The sequence below is a fragment of the Pseudopipra pipra genome, chromosome 4 (genome assembly GCF_036250125.1).
Source record: "Pseudopipra pipra isolate bDixPip1 chromosome 4, bDixPip1.hap1, whole genome shotgun sequence".
Classification (NCBI taxonomy): Eukaryota; Metazoa; Chordata; class Aves; order Passeriformes; family Pipridae; genus Pseudopipra; species Pseudopipra pipra.
Window position 1 is genome coordinate 67,982,974 of NC_087552.1, and position 21,634 is coordinate 68,004,607.

At 43.6% G+C, this 21,634-nt stretch overlaps 1 protein-coding gene across 4 annotated transcripts in view; it reads right to left on the minus strand.

The window, feature by feature from the left end:
• The window catches only part of FGFR3 (fibroblast growth factor receptor 3), a 56,041-nt gene that overhangs the window by 16,349 nt on the left and 18,058 nt on the right, over positions 1-21,634 (minus strand). For all 4 annotated transcript variants that reach the window (XM_064653437.1, XM_064653436.1, XM_064653435.1 and 1 more), the window contains exons 3-7: positions 18,219-18,482; positions 13,773-13,826; positions 7,559-7,728; positions 2,797-2,920; positions 2,176-2,366 (exon numbers count right to left, since the gene is read on the minus strand). In XM_064653437.1, the coding sequence (XP_064509507.1) occupies positions 2,176-2,366; positions 2,797-2,920; positions 7,559-7,728; positions 13,773-13,826; positions 18,219-18,482 (803 nt within the window). The remainder of the gene's footprint in view (positions 1-2,175; positions 2,367-2,796; positions 2,921-7,558; positions 7,729-13,772; positions 13,827-18,218; positions 18,483-21,634) is intronic.

The following is a 21,634-nucleotide window of genomic DNA, read 5'->3' on the forward strand; positions in this document are numbered from 1 at the left end:
ATAATTAAACTGGGCATGTTTCAATGCAGAACGTACAATTTAGCCTTTGACAAAGCTTGGGCACAGTGTTGCCAGCATCCCCTGTAACTGGAATGCATTTAGTGCTCTTCTGCAAAGAAAAAGGGTTTTTCTTTGATCATGAATTAGCCCAGGCTTTCAGGAACTGATGCAGGTGATGGCTTGGTTTTGTCAAGCTGTTTAAAAAACGGGTTGAAAGTACAGCATTCAACTTATCCATCTGGACTGGTGTGGGGTTTTACCCCCCCCCTTTAGATGGGGGTGGGGGGAAATTTCATGTGCTAGGCACCACTCTGTCCCCCTCATGTGATGGAGACTGGGATATTCCCCGTACATAAACTGCCCCATAGCAGCTCCTACACTCCACAAAATCTCCTAAAGGCAGAAGGGAAGGGCAGGCTGATAAAAAATCCCTTATCTCCCTGCAGGCAGCACAGCATGGGGCAGGAGAGAGCCCCAAGATGACAGTGAGATCATTTTATCAGATATTTATTTATAAAAAACAAGCACACATACATTTAAAAAAAAAAAAAATCCCTGCAAAGCTGGGCCTGACACAACTCTGTGGAGGCCCAGTGCTGGCACACAAAAGATGCATCCCAAAATGGAAATGCTCCGTGCCCCAGTGCTGATGCCGGCATTAATACAATTCAAAGCATTCCTGATTAACCAGAAGTAGTAAATAGACGTGTGCTGGTCCTATTCAGCAAAAAACATAAAACCAAACAAAACTTGTGCTTTCAAACGCCTGCCTGTGCTCCCCTTCGAGGAATGTGGAGCCTTTGCCGTTCACAGAAGAGAAGGTATTTGGCAATTCTAATTACCTAGCCACCCCGGTGCCGCTCCAACTTAATTTTAAAACACTATTTATACGGACTATTTATATGTTCTTTGCCACAGCAAAATGGGAGCTTGTGCTTGTGACACAAGGCACTGTTCGCAGCGGCTCTGCAAACTTCCAAAAGGTAGCACTTTTTATCCCACGGGGAGACCACACACAGAGCTTGGAGACTATACGAGATGGCATGTGACACAACCAGCTATTCAGAGCTTGGTACTGGGCTGTGAAACCAGGGGGAAATTCAAATATGCATAATTCAAACACATTTGGAGAGATGGCGAGAAATAAAAAGTTTTATCAACTTGTGAGAAGCACATGTTGCCAGTCCTGAAGAACTGTCTCCAACCATTTCTTCCAACCAATCTGTTATTTCAATCTGTGTAATTATTTCCAGGGTCTCTGGCTTTTATTATCATGTATCTGGCTGAGTTACAGTTTTGTAGATACTGTCTGATAAGTGTTTGTTTTTTTCTTAAACTTCATACAAAGAGAAGAAGGGTGTGTGCAGAAGGATGAGCATGGGGAATGTCCACACACAGGACAACCTCAGCTTGAAGCTGCAGAGATAAAATCTGCCTTCAGCATGAACTGCAGAGTCAGAAAAACTCCATTTTGCCCTATATATTTTAATAAACACCAACACATGATGTCCTTAATTATTTAAAAAGAAAACGGATTTTTGAGGTCCAATGTCTTTTCATTCTCTATTCCCTACTTCTTATATTTATATTGGTTGAGGAGAACCAGACCCTCTGGCTTTGTTCTAGCTGTAATCTGCAAGTTCCCTTTCAAGAAAGCATTTTAGCAAAGTAAAGTCTTACTATGTGAGTTTTTATTCAATTAAAAAAAAAAGTTTTCCTGAGCACGGATAATAGCAACGTTCACAAATGTTAGTGGGTGGAACAAGACTATCTTGGCTCTCAGGTGCTGGTTGTTCAGCATTATTTAGTATGTGCATGTTGCAGTACCTTTATTTGGAAAAGGAAGAATGTGTTTTAGTCGGGAGCCTTTTATTTTAACAAGCCCTGAAAATACCTCTATTGAAGCTGTAAAAAAAAGTTATTTTTACAATTTTAGGTCAAGTGCAATCTGACAGCTCCTTTATTATGCTGCATTTCTCACAATTACCTCAGCTCTTTCAACTACTTTGCTTATCTCTGCCACTACAGTAGTAGTGTTATCTCTGGCAAACAGAAGAGTTTGGAACATTGATTTTAGGACATTTTTGCTGTATTCCCTCCAAAATGCAGAGTGTTCCACGGCACAGACTTACAGAAGGACTGCCCTGAGGGCGAGAAGAAGGAGCATGTACCAACCTTCAGCACCGTGACATATGGGGTCCCATCGGGTCCATACTTGCTGCCATTGACTTCCACGTGTTTCAGCCACTGGATATGAGGCTGGGCATCACTGTAGACCTTGCAGTGAAACTCCACATTGCTCCCTACCACCACGGTCTGGTTGGCAGGGAGCCCTGCTTGCAGGATGGGTCGGTGGGGTGACCTTTCTGAAAAACAGAAAAGAGAAGAAATCCTTTTACTTGTCCTTCTTCCAGCCAGTATTCTCCTCTAAAACCTCTATCTGCTGGCTTTTCAGCAAAAAGGGTGCAAAAAAGTTTTGTTCCCCACAGGTGTCCTGACCACTGCCCTACCCAGTGCTTCTCAAGCCAAACAGAGAAGAACCACCAGGGAACAGAAGAGGCACTTCAGCCCTGCCATTCCTTTTCTGGCCCCTCTGTAGACTGGCTAAGTAATTTACTAATCATAGTTCTGAGCCTGAATTATTGGCCAAAAAGAAGTTTGTTGTTGCTTTTAGAAGACACATGATCCAGCACCTTGGGAAAGAAACTAAGCGCTCCTGCTTCTCATACCCTATCGTGAAGCTATTCAACACCACCACCACAGATCAGCTGTAGAGAGAAAACAGTGAAATCTCACCTAATACATCAAGCTGGTACGTGTGCCTAATGCTTCCATATTTGTTCTCCACAACACAGGTGTAATTCCCTCGATCTGACGGCACAACACTCTCCATCACCAGGCTCCACTGCTGGTGTCGCAACTAGAAGAAAACAAACCATCAAGTTTGTGGTCAAGCACCCTCATCACCAGACCATTAAAACCAGTGAACAATCAGTGGGCTTCTACATACTTGGCCAGCATGAACGGACTCCAGAGTAGGCCTGAACATCACAAGGACCCATTACAAGGGTCTTTAAAGTCTGAGAAAAGGCATTAAGACCAATGAAAAAATGATGCAACATAAGTTAACACACTGAGATTTCAATGGGGACTTCTACATGCTTCCACAATAACCACAATAATGAAACCAGCTGACAGCTGAACATGGCACCTCTCATTCGAATAATGACTTCAGAAGGCATCAGGTAAGATAACTCCAATCTGCTGGTCCCCTCTGCCACTCTGGTCCAGAGGCTCTGTCAGCTCAAAACATTGTACTCTCAGTGTAGACCTTTACCAACTGCTGTAGACCTTTACCAACTGCTACATATAATCCATAAGAAGACTATAAACAATAAAATCATACTTCTCACCCCACCTATAATATATTTTAAAATGTGTGTGTTATAGAGGCAACAGGTCACTGCATCTGTCTGAACAGAAATGGATGTCTATAACTGAGTCAGTCCCCTAAATTCCCTATAAGAAACAGGAGAAAACATGTCCAGCCTCAAGTCTGGTCCCTAGGATGCTTGGTCAGCCCTTCTATTTTGGCACAGAGTTCTATACTAGCTGGTTTTCTGGATGTGGCTCATGTTAAGAAGGGTTGTTCAGTAGCAGAAGGGAAAGCACAACCCATGTCTCCACCTTGACCTGCTGCCCTGTGATCTCAGCTAGAATGTTTGTCTCTAATGACTATAAAGGAAATAACGGATACGGAAAGCAAATCTTGAATTAATACAGAAAGCAACCAACAGAAACAAAGATGACTTCAGGGGGCATAGTATATGAAAGCTCTCCAAATCTCTGGATATTAATTTGATGCCTTCTGCCACCCAAAGCAGAACATTTCACTTTATTAAATGTTTTGAAGGTGACCCCAAGGACACAGAAGCAGGAGATTACAATAGCACTGTGCTATAGTATGTCAAGGGCTGATGGAAAAAACAAGGGTGTAATTGCTCCTGGAGGTTTCTTGCTGCAGCAGGTGAACTCAAATATGAAGTCATTTAACCTCTTGCGCTACACATAAATTGCATCCACATGCTTCCCTTTAAAGGGCCAAGTTGCAATCAAAGCCAGAATTCTGCAAAGAGAAGGTTTAAAATCATAGGACTAGACAGCTTAAGTTGCAAGATGCGCAAGCAAAAGTCATTTTAACAAAGCTCTGTAGATCTCTGCATCCCTGAAAACAGCACTGCTGAGCACCCCACTTTTCAGAGACCACTGATATAGCATTTCCTTTCATTTCAGGCTATATGTAACAGGAGGCTGGGGCTAAACAGCCTGCACACACATTTCAGCTGTGGCAGATCTCTGGTCAGGTCTGACTGCACCTCTGCCCACCCAGGACAGCACAAATGGAAGAGCTCAGAGCAGAACCAACATTACACCTTTTGTAGAGCAACATCCCATTTGCTGCATCTCTGTAACTGTGTGGCAATTACAGGGTAAGAGAAGCTCTGAGAACAGAGAGCCTGGACCCCAAGTTCACAGCTGAACATACCAGACTGTCTCGGAAGTTTCAATGCAAATTTGTGGCTGTTCAGTGGCTCATTTCCATACTGGCTTGTCTCATAGTTGTGTCTAAAGGCCTCTTTTAATCCACTTTTCAGCATTGCAAAGTGTTTGCATGTTGAACCCCTAGGAGCTACTTCAAGGAAATGGGGCTCCAGACACATGGATGACTCCCTAGTCAGACCTGTATTATAAAATCAGGTCCAAATTAGTTGTTTTATTAAGGATGAACTTATATGACACTTTCAAAGAACTTCCTCATGTTTGTGATGGGGACTTTGGACTCTGAACAGAGAGAAGAATCTGGGGGCACAGACTTACAGGGTAGAACTTGTTTGGAAACCCTTTGAGAAGCAACAAATTTGGTTTTTTAAGGTTGAGAATGACCGATTTAAAGGATAATAAAATGGGATGTTCCCAAGTTAGAATAGTCACTGCACTCGAAAGAATACTAGAAACATGAAGTGACTTAGTGTAGGCATTAATCAAGTGGGTGAGATACTGGAAATCCCTCTGGTTTATTTGGTGTTGTCATTCTTGGCTCCTTGTGAAACAAACATTTGCAGACACACTTGGAACCTTGTGTTTGCCAGACTGGTATGCAAGTTAGTGCAGTGGTCTGGGGAAGGGATAATCCTCCATCTCCCCTCCCCCTCAATCTTCCCTTCTAGGGTCATTTAACACACACAGGCTTATGATATTAGAGATTCCAACAAGGATTTAACCATTAATGCTCTTTAGGAAATTTCATATGATAAGTCATATGAATTTCTTTACCAGTTAAGGATGAACTGTAACAAAACTAGGTTAGCCTGCCCTTCATGTTTTCAACACTCACCCTTCTCTCTTGCAGGCTTTACGCCCAGCAGTCACACAGGGTCTAAATGCCATGTGCAAGCATCAGACGTGGAAGAGTGGTCAGCTTTCATTTGCTGACAACAGACTTCTCACAATCAACATTTAAACTCTTCCATGCACTGAAAACAAATGAGAACATTCCCAGCTCAGGGATTTCTGGGTTAAGACCAGACCTCGAGATGAAGTAAGCCAACCAAACTCTGCCAGATCTGGATCTTGCCCATTCTTTTCAAGCTGCCTAATCCTGTTATGAAGTTAAGTTGTAACAGGGAATTTAAATCTTAAATACATGAGATACCGAGCAGGTTTTCAATCTCCTTTTCTGGTTCAAATCTCAGCTGATACCTATCAGTATATTTATACTGGATGAGATTTATACTAGACTACTTACACCTAACTGCGGCCCATGAGCAAAAGCAAGCAAATAAAGGAAGGAAAATTACAGAGAGAGAGAGATGTCTTTATATGAAGAATGGGACAAAGAACTACACCTAGACAGATAGAGAGCTTAAACCAATCTTCCTGTAATTGGCCTGACATTGCCTTCAAAAGCTCTTTTAAGCATTGGCTTGTTGCTGGAAGGTGTCCCTAGAGACACAAAGTACAGCGATGCCAAAGACTCACTACCATGTTGCAGAGGATTAAACGTGTCAATTTAAACTCAAAGATAGATTAAAACTCCTGGAAAGTGGGTAGGGGAATTGCTTTCAGCTTTAGATTTTATTCTGCAAGCATAATTTAGTGCAGCTGATGTCACATAGTTTAGTGAAAAGCCGTTGGAGTGGCGCACGCAAGGCTGAAAACACTTCATGATGATCCTTACAGCCTGCAATTAGTAAAAGATGCTTGTGCTTTGTGAATGTCATCTGCCGAAAAGCAGTTTACCCACAGGAGCCGACTCCCCACTTCTTTTTCCTCCATAACTTTTCAGAAGATCCAAACCTGAGCATGCTCTCAGCCTCATCCCGGTTGGAGTAGGGACAGGACTGAGGAGGGAGCTTCAAAGCCTTCACTGAAGCAATCACAAAAGGCTCTTTCAGGAACAGGTCTGAGCTAACAGGAAAGAAACAGCCCAAAACTGTGGGGAGGGAGGGCTTTTTTGAATCCTTCTCTGGTTTCTGGAGCACGGCACGCTTTGCATGCCTGGTGCCCCTTCAAAACACTACGGATGTGGCAGGCATCAGCACATAGCTATTCCAAGTACTGATGAAAGTGCTTTCCTACAAGTCACCTTCTCTCCTGAGCAGCAGCCCAGGGATATGTCAGGGCTGGCACAGTGCAGACAAAAATTGTTGCTTAGGAGTCCTCCTGCTATGATGATTTTGTTATAATCAGCTGCTGCCAGTTTTGTTCTTCCCAAATAAAACAAAAAAAGAGTAAAAGAGTCTTACTGTCACCTTAAGTAGTAACAACAACAACAAAACCAGAGAAAAGCTGATTTTCCTTTTAAAATCCTGCCATAATTCATCATATACAGTAGCACAGAAACTTATGGCCAATTAAATAGTTCGACTGCATTAAGGTTTAGTGTCCCTGAGCTCCACCTATAAACATGAGCCAGAGCATTTTCCAGAACACCTCATGGTAGAAAGGCAGGAGGAAACAGCCAAGGAGCAGATGCTATTACTCTGGCTACAAGGGAATCCAACGCTTGACCAAGGGTCAGTGATTTATACCACAAAAATGTTAATGACTACCAGCATGAGTGTCCAGCTCTTTGGTGAGGTCCTTCCTATACCTTCAAAGGATACTGAACAGGTTTTCCTTGAAAGCTGGGAGTAGCTACAGCTTGGTCTAACACATCTCAATGCACTGGGCTGATCTCCAGAAATTAGGACAGAAGTTTCTGCTGTTGCATTTTTATCATTGTTCACAATGCAACCATATACCCAGCCCCATTTCTACCTACTCCCTGAATGACCACTATAGACAAACTCAGAAGGAATTAGCCTTCAATCCCAAAGGACAGCAGTCCTTTTTAAAACTCTGGTGTCAAGCAATTCCTAAGGGTGCAGGAACCACCCTTGTTTCTACACAGTCAGGACAGCGCTCTTACACCCACCAACGTTAATCGCTGTGAAATACAATTTTATAGTTGGTAGAAAACTACTAACAAAAACTGAGATCCAAACCAAGTCCTTACCTTAATGCCCCCAATCCTATGCTCCCCTTTGAACTCTTTGCCGTTTTTCAGCCAGTAGATGGAAGGAGTTGGGTTTCCACCCGCTGGGCATCGGAAGCGAACGGTGTTGGCGGCGGGAACTGCCAGCAGCTTCTTCTCCATCTTATCTGGCCGGGTCCAGAAGGGGACACCTGAGAAAGGAAAAACCAAGTTGAACAGGCCCCTTTCTGCCACAGAGGATATCAGCTGGTGAGCAGATGCATTTGAGGAGGATTTGGCATGTGCGAAGTGACAGTTAAATTGCTACCTGCTGCAGTCAAGATAAATGACACAGAAATGCTTTCCAGCTAAATGACTCTCATAGACATAGACAGGGTGTTTGCATTTTGGCTTTGTGATGAAAGGTTCATGACCAGGTTCTTGTCTTGGTAATGCCAGTATAAATCTAAAGTGGCTGCTTTTAAATCAACAAGTAGAGTTATCCCAGACCAGGATGAGAACCTGGCTTCAGCACGTAAAAAGATACAGACAATAGTAGCCAAGAAGCATAAACAGCAGAAAGACGTTAGAACTGTAAAAGAATGCTGATGGGCCAGCAAGGGAGCAGAGAAAAAGTGTGAGCTGAGTGCACTGGAAAATGTTCCTCCTCAGTGAGTACAAACGTAGTGTAGCCTCCTTAAGGGAAGGAAAGAAAAAAACGCGCCAGCGCCAAACTGGTTTATCATGTTTATGTTCTGTAAGTACGAGTGATTTTAGTTTTAAAGATTCATGTTACCTTTGAACAGGGATAAGTTTTAAAACACCAGTGTTAGCATGAGATACTTTTTATAATCTGCCTCAAGTACAGCTACGTTCCTTGGCTGTGTTACAAACATTACATATTAACTCCAAATTAAGGCAGCAGCAGCAGCAAACTCATTATACTTAGAAGAAAGAAAAAGTTTTTTAAAAAAGCCTCCTGAGCTTTCATTTCTGCTAAAGGAAACACTGCAGAGCTGTACATGCTGTGTTTCTCCTGCCACACTGGGGTCACATCCAGCCCCCCAGATCTGTGCTCCATGCTGAGGCCAAAGGGAGATGGGGGCAATGTGTTTGGCACTGGGGGGGCAGTGTTTGGGCTATAAAGGAGGCAAAAAGGAGGCCAAGGAGGGTAAATGGCATCTTCTCCAGATGTGCAGGAAGTGCTCAGACATGGAGCACCCAAACCCACCAGTTGCAGAGACTTGTGTGCTTCTGGCCAAGACAAACTGAAGGTGCTGGCCCTTCAAGAATTGTCTTGGAGAACACAATGGCTGCCAAGGCTGTTGGGAAAGCATCACTGCTGGTCTCTCCTGCAGCAGTGACGATGCTCAGGATAATCACCATCCAGCATCACAGCCCCATCTCAGCACTACTCTGAAGCCTCTGTAATCCCCTTCCCCTTAATGACAACTGTGTACAAAGTTGTACCTCTTGCTGAATGCCTTTGAGATGCACAGGAGCTCCCTCCTTTCTCCAGCACTCCCCAGGTGCACTTAGCCCTAGTGCATTTGGCTCCATGACACACATTTTGTTGCAATTCCAGGTAAGTCAGTGATGACCCCACCTTGGTTTAAGTCCCCAGTGTCCCCTACACAGGCTCCCTGCTGCATTCCAGCTCTAGGGATATTTGCAGGCAAGGTCATAAAGCTCAGTCAGGGCAATCCGTGCACCCACCTATTTTTAGCACCTACTAACACTCTCCTCGTGGTCCTCTGTCCTTGCAAAGCCCACCTGACCATGATGATCTGGATGTCAGGAGCTACATCCAGAAGGCCCTCCATTTGCTGGAGACATGGCTCTCATGGTTTATCTGCTTTCACACCTCTGCAACTGGATGTAGATACCTCAGTAATGCTGTCCCAGGGAGGGAAATCCAGTACTGAGGGTTTGCATCTGCCCTCAGCCTCCCTTGCACAATGCTCTGTGATGCCTATCAGAGTCAGCCCCACGTATCAGAGGGATCTGTGCTCACCCATCCCGCGTACGCGCCTCATTTTTCAAACAACGAAACTGCTTAAGGGCCCTTTTCTTGCCAGGATGGCACTGGATACGGCAGGGGAACGGCTGGCACAAGCAGCAACAAAAGGAGGAATCCCCGCAATTCCCATGCTCCTGCAAAATCCCAGCTAAAAACTTCGCTCTGAACACATGACACATTCAGGGGAGGCCTCAAATACTATGTGAAAATGTGGGCCAAACTGGGACATCAGGTAGACATCTACCATTCCAAATGGTAGAACTGAACAAAAATGGGGAATATCCTCAAAAAATGTTAGAAGAGTGTGTGCAATCCCTGAAGAAAGAGCAGGTCTTGATGGTAAAATGCTTTTGCTATCAGATGAACTGGAAAGGGCAGAAACCAAGCAAAGGCCGGGCAAAACCCCAGGCAGCAGCAGGGGAGTAAATGTGGAGGAGGACACTTGGGGTGGTGTTGTGAAGGCTGAAGAGGAGGGAGCTCCAAAAACCACGTTGGGAGACGTCTGGTCTCTGGTTTCTGAAGCACGGGCTGTTTTCTGTCCGAACGCTTCCTTTTGGAGATGCACCCCGATTTCCTGGGGACTTCACAGGGCTACAGGGGAGAGTTATGGGAAAGGCCAGGCACAGATGGAAAAGTCCCCCTTTGCTGCCACTAAGGAGGGCAGACAAATAACCTGCTGTTTGTTGTCTGATTAACATATCTGCCTACAATAAATTCCATTTTATGGTGCCCGTGACACTCACTGGGCACTGGGGTGTAACTGGATCGCATGGTCACCACCCTGCCAGGACCAGGGGCCTCCTTGTGCTGTGCTTTTTGGGATCCTTACCCTTTCCACACCAGCTGTGTGTGCTGCAGGGTGATGTTTTACCCCATTTTCTCACTCAAAAGATGAGTTTGAATCCCACAGGAGACCCATCAACTCACTGGCTGCAAATGCTGTCACTGAAGCCAAGGGAGATTTTGCTATCGGACATCAGAGACAAGCAAGAAGGAGCCCAGGAAAGTTTCCAGCTGGGGATATTCTCCATATGGAGCAAAGGCAGGATTCGCTCCTGCCTCCTGCAATTAGACACAGCTTCTTCCCTGAGTGCTTTCCCTTCGTTTGGGTGCTCTTCTGTGAGATTCAGGGCTTGCCAGGGCTGGGCACCCCTGGATTAATGTGCCAAGACTCAAACGGGGCACCGCTCTCCAGTCAAACTGGAACTGGAAGAAAGCGTCTACACATTGAAAACAGTGCCTTTGTTCTCACTTGCTGGAGCAGCGAACAAAACATCCCTGCTTTTGGTTTGCTCTGCCCCCTGAGTCCTTTCATTACCACTTTTTAAGGGGCTGAAAATGTTGCTAACTCTTCTTTTCAAGCAAAGCTTGCAAAGCTCCAGAGACTTTTGGGAGCGGGAAAGGAGGAAGGATGAAAGACAGGAAAAGTTTCTAGACCTGCTCTCTCTAAATTAATTACCGGCAATGGTTTTGCATGTGCAGGTGTGAAAAAAAAAAAAAAAGGGACCCACAAACATTATCACAGGCCCTTTCCCATCATCAAACACTAAGCCTGATGGTCCATTTTGTTCGTCAAAGACACCGGCCACCCATCCAACTGGAATGACCAATTAAAAAAAACTGAGAGCGATACTTGGAATAATTAATACAACCGAGCGCTCATTTAGCAATTAGGAGCTGCCACCAAATTCTGTGGCAGACAGAATCAACCCTAATTGTGTAATTTCCCCAGCTGACGCCTCCTAGGACACAGCGAGATTTAATTGGAGATTATAGGGGCTCTTTGAAGGTGCTGGGGCTGCGCAGTGGGGGCTCCAAACAAACAGATACAGAGGGGTAGGGAGCACTGGGGCAGAAGTGCAGCGTGTGAAAAGGGAGTTTTGTTTTTGTTTCAGGGCCAGGAAAAACAGCTGTAGAGAACAGAGGTATTGGAAAGCCTCTTTTTGCAAAGGTGGATAATGGTTTGTGACAAGGTTGCAACAAACAGGCTGATGATTTGAAGGCGCTGAAGCTCCTCCTTATACTTTTCTGCCGCTCATCCCTAAGGGGTGCCCTGTTTCTGTACTGCCCTTCAGAGAGGAAGCCTGAAGGACGGTGAGCAGAGCAGGCCACTCCATGTGGAGGGCCTGTCTCTATGCTCTCCAAGACTTTTTGAACCAAATATTAACTTCTTTTAGGACAAATTTCCTCTCATCCTCTTGCTTTAGTATTTCCAGCTCATCAAACCCTAAAACTAGTAATATTGGCTTCAAACTCATGACGCTATGGGAACCAGCTTTCCAAGCTCTCCATTATATGAGGATAAGAAACTCTCTTGAGTAACACAATTAAGACAGAAAAGTAACTTATCATCACAAGGGGCAGGGCACAATCATTTTATTCAGTGATGTACTGTATGGCAACATCCAATGAGCCAGTCTTGGATGAATTAACTACCCCTAAATATGAAACACTATCAGTTATATTGACTAGATGATCTTTAAGGTCTCTTCCAACCCTGACCATCCTATGTTTCTACGGTTTTTTCTTTTGCATGAAAGTGTGTTTGTTGCCTTTCCTCCTCTAACTACTGACCAGCTATGTCTAATGGCCATGCAGGGGCTCATACGCCCCATTAGTAGGGCACATTTTGCCACAGGAGATGGAGGACCCAGGCCTTTGGGCTCTCCAGAGGACATGGCACTGGCTACATTGTGCCTGCCTGCCTGGGATGGTCCTGCAGCCCCTATTCCTGGCGGGATGTCCCAACAGTGGTGGTACCAGGGTTAACAGCATGGCTCCCCAGATTCAAGAGATCTGCGAAGGTCAGATGGAGGATCTGATGTCAAAGAAAGCAACATAAAGCACATCCACGTCACAAAATGCCATGAGGTTTCACCACACAGACACGTTAAGCTAACCAACCATTTTTAAAGCAGAAGAGAATCCCACTTTTTACAATGAGACCCTTCAGGAAAGCCAGCCATCAGGTCTAAAAAAAGAGACAACCCGAAGTCAAGAAGACCCAGAAAACAGGCTATAAATACATGCGGAGAAACGTGTGTTTTCCTTTTCAGTGAAGAGAAACGTCTTTCTGTACCATAAACCAGCTGATGTTTTGTGATACCTGTTGCTAAGAGATCGAGTTCTCTACAAACCACATAAAAAAAATGTACTGAACGATTAGATGTGCTCATCAGAAGCTGCTCTGCAGCAGGAACAAATCCTGACCAAACCAGACCTTCCCTCTGCCTGTACCATGTTTCAGCAGGCACCACGAGCCCTGAGCAGCTCTGCAAAGGTGCTTGTCACCTCCCAGGGTCCAGTCCTTAATTAGAAGCTATCATAAAACCACTAACTGCTGTTGACGGGTCTCCTGGCACTATAACTTACCATTACTGCCCACATACTGTATGACAGCGCTATGAACTTATTACGTTTGAAAGAGTCCTGCATGTCCAACACTATGGGCAGGAGAGATTTTCCAGTCGTGTTGAACTTCTGCCAGTGTACGTAGCTGATTAGGAGTTCAAATACAAGACATTTATTTATTAAAACACATACACCCGGGCAGCTCACTTTGCAGAAATATAAAGAGCAGAATAAAATGCAACGCTAATGCCTCTGAAGCATGTAATGATCCTGATTAATGCTATTGCAGTTAAAGAAACCAGCACTAGGATTGAAAGAGATTCAGAGAAAAGCACCGAGAGGCTCTGTCCTGGGACTCCCTTCTCCACATGAGAAAAAAGAAAAAGCCAGTAAATCCAAAGGGGTTGCTCTCACTTATGGCATCAGTAAATTTGGCCCTTGGCTAGTGTAAATTTTATGCTCTGATTCCAGCCAAGATGCTGGTAAGGACCAGAATCGGAACAGTTAAAAGTAAAGCAGTCCAAGGTTTGAAATGGTATGACACTCGTGTAATGTCAGTGTAGTAAAAAAAAAATAAATATGGTAAATGGGTTTGTCTGGATTTGCATGCAAGGAGGATTTATAACTACTCATCAATTCAGATTTGCAGCATTGAGTCTCCAAAATACACAACTGCTGCTGTAGGATTCCACAGCAGCTATACCACTCTGGCAGCTATTTCTAAATTTTTAGATAAACATCATCATGGTACCACCCTAAGGTCACTGACTTCAACACAAAGAACGAGCTGCTGTCCAACCACATGAACATCCAGATGAGCTGCACCGCTTGGGAGCCACATCCCCTTGAAAGAAAAGGCCTCTGTACCCCAGAAAAACAAATTACCTGTATCTTCTGACTCATCGTCGTCATCTTCATCATCACCCGACGAAGGAGAATCTGGGAGAACACAGAAAAAGAAGTGAAGCAGAAAGAGGATGGTATGTGGGAACACCATGCTGGATGAGGCTGTTGGTGTCATGGTGGGTTCCAGCAAGGGAGGACAATCAACTGATGGGTCACCCTTCCCTGCATCTCCACCAGCCTATCCCTCTGATGCTGCTGGGCCAGGGACAACTAGCCAGGAGCTTTCTGAACTGGGAGAGAGGTGTCATGAGTTTGCCAGTGCTCTGCAACCAGAAACTGGGGTCCCATGCCAAATACTTCTTCCTGTGTGAAATGCTCTTCTCCTAATAAATACAAAAGATATTCCAAAATGGAAAGTTTCTTTTCGCAGAACAAGCTGTCTGACTGCTTTTTTTTTCCCCCTCTAGCATTCACTCTGAAGACTTTTTATTTGAGCCATGTCTCAGAGCTACAGGTCAGCATTTCTAATTCACTTTCCCTGCATTTTAATTTTAACTCAATATAGTCCTGCCATGTCTCCTTTCATTAACTCATTGTTCAACCACTAAGACCAAAGCTTTTGAACTTCTCCATTGACATTTTGATGGCTACTCTGTGACCCAGTTCCCTTGGGTTGTATTCCTCCCACAGAGGCACCTTGAGGCTGTAACTGAATACAGGTTAACAGGTGGGAATTTTCCATCTGTGTCTTTCCAAAACATCCTGAACTATTTCTTTTAATGTGGTCTAATATCTCACCTTCTCCAAGCTGTCCACAATAAAGTTTCAGTCCCTCTTCCCTTCACCAAATGACTACTTTAAATGTAAATCCCATTATCAAATAGCAGCTTAGTGTTTGATTTAGTCTACACTATTTAGTACAGTTCAGTACTGTACTCAGTCTTGAAGATTTAACATCACTGACTTTATATTATCTCCAGGAATTCCTCTTTTAAATAAAGGCAAAATGCTATCAACCCAGCAGCCTTTATATTCTGAGACAGTGGCAAAAGAACCTGGCCTTAAACACTAGAAAACAGGAAACTTTCTGAGTGTTCAACATGTGTCCAGAAATGCAAAGCAGTACTTTAGATCAAGCCAGGCAGAACATCCTTTATTTTGAGATGCACCTGAGTTTTCTGCTGTTCTCCGACCAGCTCGGCGGAGGTGAAAATGCAAAGGCAAAAAAAAAAGGGGGGGGGGAGGTGAAGGAAGAGGAGGGGGAAAAAAGAAGGAAAGGCAACAACAAATACTTTTTCTCTGCAGAATTTGGAAGGACCTTTCAGACCTATATTCACCATCTATAGAATCAAGTAACACAGGAGCCATCTCCCTGCCTTAGACTGCAGGGGCGCATTGTGCTTTCCACCTTCTCTTTGGCAGAGTCTCAAAGACGACTTCAAGCACGTATCTTAACTGCAAATCCACAGTTGAGGTCCTGCTGGCAGCAGAACTAGGGAAATGCCATGGGGCTTGCTGAAAGTGAAGTGGATGTTTAGGTGTTTCGGCTGATCCAGCAGGTTTACTCAAGTCCTGGCGAAGGCAGACACCGAGCCAAATCCCCACCAGCATTGACAGAGAAACCAGCACGTTCTCAGCTCTGCACTCTCAGATTTGGTTACCCATATATTAACATGTGATTAAAGTTCACTTCTGCTTTCCAATGAATGCATCAGGACCAGGGAGTAGAAGCAATTTTTAAACTAACTCAAAAACATTTTCGCAAGGTTGAGAGAAGTCTTTGCCCTTGCTTGTGTTTAAGATAAGAGGTGCAGCTTAAATTTCAAGACCAAATATCCCATGTTCATAGCTACTGTCCTATTTAGGTTACTGTAACATCACCTTTTTCAAAAGGTGACTAAAAATTCTAAACTGTTTATGATTTACTTAAATGGCAATCTTTTGCAGAAATTGTCAAGTATTGGCATCAGCAAGAACTGCTAGATTATATTCTCAAAAAGGCCTTAATTATGAATGGAAAGGGGCTTAATTTGTTTAGTCACCTGTTTTATAATGTTTAGCCTTGGGTATTTTGAAAGCTCTGTTGGCTGGTACCAGCCTGCAGTCCGTGCTCATCACAGGGATGCTGCTTGGTCACTAAATCCAAAGGCTGTTCTGTGCATGAAATGGTTGCAGAAATAGAGCTTCTGCCAACAGGGCTGGAGATCAGTTTGGGCATGCAGCCTCTACTTGTGATCCTCTCCAAGTGCTCAGGTTTTAAGGGGACAGTACGTTTACTTTTGTAAACTAGCAAAACACTTGTCTGTCAAGAGAGGCATTTTAAAGAGACCAGAAAATTTAAAGAGATTAATCAACCTGTTTCTCAGCCCTGAAATGCCAGCTCCAGCATCTCCTTGCTCTACTTCCAGCATCAAGCATCTCACTGTGCACAATGCAGAACAGTCAATTTGTTGCAGACTCAAATCTCATGGCTCTGTGTTGAAAATCCTCGTATGCCCCTGGAATCTGGAAGCATCCCTGAAAATGGAACTTACGTGTAGATTGGCTATTCCAAACTCACCTAACCTAGTTTCACACACTTAAGAAAACAGATTAGAGCAATTCCAGTTTGTTAGTACAGATTTAAACCACTTTAACATAGAGAACAACTCCAGCCCCAAACATCAGGTATCCACATAAACACCTGACCAGACACCTAAGCTAATTGCCAGCGTTACCTTTAAGAATTGGCAACACAAACCACTGATCTCCGATAACAATCTCAACTCTGCAGTGCCCCGCTGAGCAATCAATACTAATTATGAAGAAATATCTGAGCATACGAGAGGCGCCACTATTGCCACAGAAAGCAGGGCTTCAAAGTTTAAAACGAGTGCTGCTGACAGCTAAAACAGAGACTCCCACATTACCAGCACTTTGGTGGTAATGACAGTGGGCTAATAGAATCAAAGACTCATAATGCTGTCAGAAAGCAGGTTCAGGTTACTCTCTAGTTCTTAAGCTGTTATTAGCTATTATTAGCGAAGAGGAAAAATACAGGGGCTTAAACTTTTTAAAAGCACAGGATTATCAGTCCTTCCACTATTAAAAACAATTTCTCACTTTACGAACTTTTGGGGCTGGCAGCTGTTTCATTTGAGTGTGTAACCAGCTGCCCTCTCCTGCCTCCCTGCTGCCCCTTGAACTCAAAAGCATTTTAATGTCACTTAGAAAAAAACAGAGAGAGCAACATTTCTAACAACCTGCAGTTCCTTGGATAGTTCCAATAATCGTACCTAGTTAAAGAAAGCTTTTCAAGGGCCAAATACTTCTTTAACCATTTAATTGATATGACCTTGAAGCATTCACAGCAATCTCCAGTAACATTCAATGAAAAGCAGATGTTGGTAAAGGCTTGCTGAAACAAGCTTTTATTCTCACGATGGTTTGATTCACTTACACAAAATCCTATTGCTGGCACGAGAAAGCTCTTTATGGAGTGGATGTGATTCACAATCACAAACATCTCTGTGTTTGGTTTTCAGACAGAGACCATTACCTTCTGAGGGAACTCAACTTCTGGAGGAAAGACCTACTATTCAAGGATGATTGAAAAAGCTCCAGCAGCACAAGGGCATAGGAAAGTTTTCAAAACCTTAGATTCACAAGGGACTAATTCTTCCAAAAACTCAGGGTTTTTATCTGTGTCATCAGAAGGTTTTCTATCTGCTCACAGATGCAGAGTATGCAGATGCTGAGTATCCATCTACCAATGCATCAGCCTGAAATCATGGAGACGACCTTAGCTATCAGGAAACAACAGATTTTTCTGGCACTCTCTGTTTAGTGATGCAAGCTTGGGCAGTTTGTAGCTGTTTTGCCCTATTGTCCTGATGACAAAAAATGTGGCCAAGCAAATGACAGCATGTGCTTTGCTAACACAGCACTCGTTTACAATATATGAATCCCAACAAGTAACTTTGATGAAGCACTTCTTTGAGGTACACACAGTTTACAGATAAGCTACTTCTGAAACAACTAGCAACTTGTGATAACAGAGGTGGAGGGCAGAATTTTATCAGCTACAACAGAGAAACAGTTTTCAGGAACTCTGAGTTTTTACATATAATTCTGCCACTGATTTGTCACATAAACTGGAAAATGTCATTTAACCTCCCTGAGCCACAGTTCATTCACTCACAAAAGACTTCAAAGGCATATCGTTGGGGCACATTGCATCTATTTGAGTGTTAGGGGGGATTTGGGGTTTAATCTGACTAGCCCCGTTTCTAAGTCTGCTTTAACATTTGGTATGGACACACAAGCATCCTTCAATTGGTTTGTTTTGTCAGTCTAATCACCGTCAGGAGTTACCAGAGAGGTAGAGACCTACAGACAAACGCCACAAATCACCATCTGTGCTGAACACGTGAAAGGGCAAAAATAAAATAAATAAATGAATAAAAAATTAAAAAATCACTGAGACAGCTGTATTTCTGCACATACCTGTAACTCTGACTGTAAAGTTTCCCAGGACTTCGTTGGAATGCCTTGGCTTGCAACTGTACAGCCCTGAGTCATCATATGACACATTGATTATCTTCAACAGTTTTTGTCCAATATGAGTTCTGTTGGTAGGTGAAATCCCAATACCATCTTTAAACCAGAAAACAGACACAGAAGAGCCTTGGGTGTTACAGGAAAGTTCAATGGTATCTCCATTTCCAAACACCAACTCTTCCAGAAAGGCGGTCTCGCTCCTCAAGTATTCTGCAAAGGGAGAAAGAAATGGAAATGAATTAATAAAAGCAAGTACAAAGAGACAGAAAAAGCATTTTAAAAGCAAACATATCTTATATTTGCCCTACTGATGCTTCCACGGGCCCAGACCTTTTCCTTGCCAGAGGTAAGCCTTGCCTGCCCTGGGCAGGTAGCAATGTCTAAGTGGTAACTGTGACACTACAGTCAGGTCTCTGCCTGATCTACAAGGATAGATTTGCCCCTGTAGTGACCAAAACATGGGCACCCCACCAGGTGCATCACAACAAACAGCACAGACCTCTGCACAGGGGTCACCACAACATGCACTGCTGCGAGGGTGGGGGTGATCTGGCAGAAATAAGTGTGTGCTGACAAGTTCACAGTTCACTCTCTGGATCTCCATTTGTTTCTTCCCGTGAATCCATCCACAAACCCTACGAGACCCAGCAAGGACAGGACACAAGGAACAGGACTGGGGACAAACCAAATTTCTCAGCTGACTCTGGGTGACCCAAAGGCAACGTCTGTAGGTTGAAGAAAACATGCAGAAGGCTGGACAGAAGATGCAGGCCAGAATAGGTAAAATAAATGAAACCAGCACTAGCTCCCTGTTAAAGTAACTCTCTGTGCAACAAAGAAGTGCAGAGCCAAAGACATATTCATAGGCTATAACTCTGCTGTGAAATCAATGCAATTACAGCAGCTATGAATACCTGAGGATGTATTATTGACTTCAAGCTGCTCTTTTGCCTTGAAGTGAAAGAGTTGGAGCAGGCTATAAGAAAAAAAATGTATTGCTTTTCCTGTCATGCACGTTTTTATTCTCGTGTAAATATAAATATAAAGATTAAAAATATAAAAATGTTTCAGTCAATAGCCTTGCAGGGTAGACATAAGGAATTCTGGGAACCTGAAAATGTGGTATTCCATGGGAGGTACCGTCTCGCAGGAGGCAAAGCCCACACTCGTTGGGGTTACAAAGAACCTTTCCTCTGATACCTCGGCAGCAATTCCAACTCAAATATTTCAGGGTTTGGCCAGAATTTTGAGGTATTCATACAGTCAAAGGTTTGGAGTGTTGGTTTTGTTTTTTTTTTCCTTTTAATACAACATTTTCCCTGAAAGCATATGCTTTTAGTAAATCAAAAAAGAAAACTCAGCTTCATCCAGCATCTCCTTCCTATCAGACCAGCACTCATTGGAACATTGAGCGTTCACCCACGGTCTCTTCCCAACTTGGCTATATCCTTGGAGAAAATATGTTTGAGAAATATTCTGGCTTAACTGTTCAAGTTTTTTTCTTCCTTCCTCTAGACTATACAGATTTTTTCACTGTTACCAATTTTGGCTTCAAATTAAAAAGCCCTGTGTAGAGCTTTACACTTCCAGGACTGGGTACTGATCTAACTTTGTTGACTCTGATGGAACCTCTTGCTACTTTAATCTACTGGAAAACAAGCCCCACACAGCTGCGCAATCCCTCTACACTGAACACACAGTTTTACCAAAGATGTTTGCCAAATGATCAAGACTTGTATATTTTGGCTTTTGTATTATAAACCTACCGAACAGGAACAAGTCCAGACTAAGCACAAGCCAAACTGTACTGCTTAGCCATTTAAAAGCAAATAACTCTAGCAACAAACTATTTTTATAAAATGCATATAGAGAATGCTGAAGTTAAGAGGAATGTCACTTTAGACTCAGCAGAGGAACTGGGTTCTCAAGCTTCTTCTGCGGAATGAAGCATCATCTCTTGTTTCTGACAAGTTTATTTTGGCATCTCTACCCTCAAATTGTCTCAGTTAGTGTCCAGCAGATATTGTGATGCACAGTTTGGTTCTTGTGACTTTATTCCTACTGACCAGAAATAATATCTGGGAATATATAGTGGTGAATTAAAAGGAGAATGGTCTTAATCTCACTTCTCTAAACTGTCTTTCAAATTTCAGTGTATGTGTCTATACCTTAAAAAGTAAACAGGACCTAAATTGGAGACCTCCACAAAGTATTTAAATGTGCACTCAAGTGCTTAAAAGCACTTTGCCCAACTGTGACCTTGAAGAACAAAATGTTACTGTCATTCCTTATATAGCTTTCAAATAAGAGATAAGTCCAAAAGGGTAGACAGTCTCATTTCCACACTGAAAACAGCTGGAGTTTAGAGCAGGGAACCAGAGCTCACACCTCTCACAGGGTGCCTGAGACCAGCACCTCCTTCCTGCCTTCCAGCTGGCAAGTGCCTCATGTTTCCAACCTTTACAACAAGAGACACCAAGACATGAAGGAGCCATGAAGTTGCCCCCCTCTGAAGCCAAGTATCCAGCCACAAGGAATTGGGAGGGGACACAGCCAGGAGAGCTGGCCCCAATTGACCCAAGGGATATTCCAGACCATATGATGTCATAAGGCTTAGCAATAAAACTGGGTAATGGAGGTGGAAGGGTATAAATTACCAGGGAGTTAACTCATGTAGGGGTTACAGGAGCCCACTCTGCCACTTGCCAGCAGAGCAAGGATTAACATGTTTGCAGCTTTAACGGGTTCTTTGAGAGAAGGTGGCAGTCTGGGTTGTGGGCTTCCAAGATACAACTAAAATTTGACCATTTATTCATTTAGTCAAGGCAGTAATGAGTTGAGAATCACCAAGAAACGCACCTGATGGAGATCAGCTTTTGCAGCAGCATCACTGCTGCCAGTAGCAAACACACTACAGAAAAAGAGGCGATTTTTAAGCTGTTCAGAAGAGCAAAAAGGCAGGAACCAGCCGGGAAACACCTTCCACAATGAGGAGCAGTTGGCCCAGCAATGCTAAAATGTTTTTGTATGTATTCACTTATAAGGATAAGATACTTCATCTCTGTAGCTGCTTGGCTCATCCCAGCGATAATTCACTTTCTGTGTGGTTTGCAGCTCCAAGTGCTTAAGTGTGTCAGTATTTCCATCAGCTGTCTGCTCCTCTTAGACATCAATACTTGTTTCTGGCTGAGCCTGGAAACGTTTTATTTTTGTTTTAACGCATGCAGCTCTCAAGTTATTTATTTTTCAGGCACGAAAAGATGAGGATGTGGAGGGTGGTGGGCTATTACTGGGCTGCTTATGGCCCCAAAAAACTCCAAGCCAACCTAGGGCCTGGCTGGTGCCCTCCTCAGTGTCAGGGA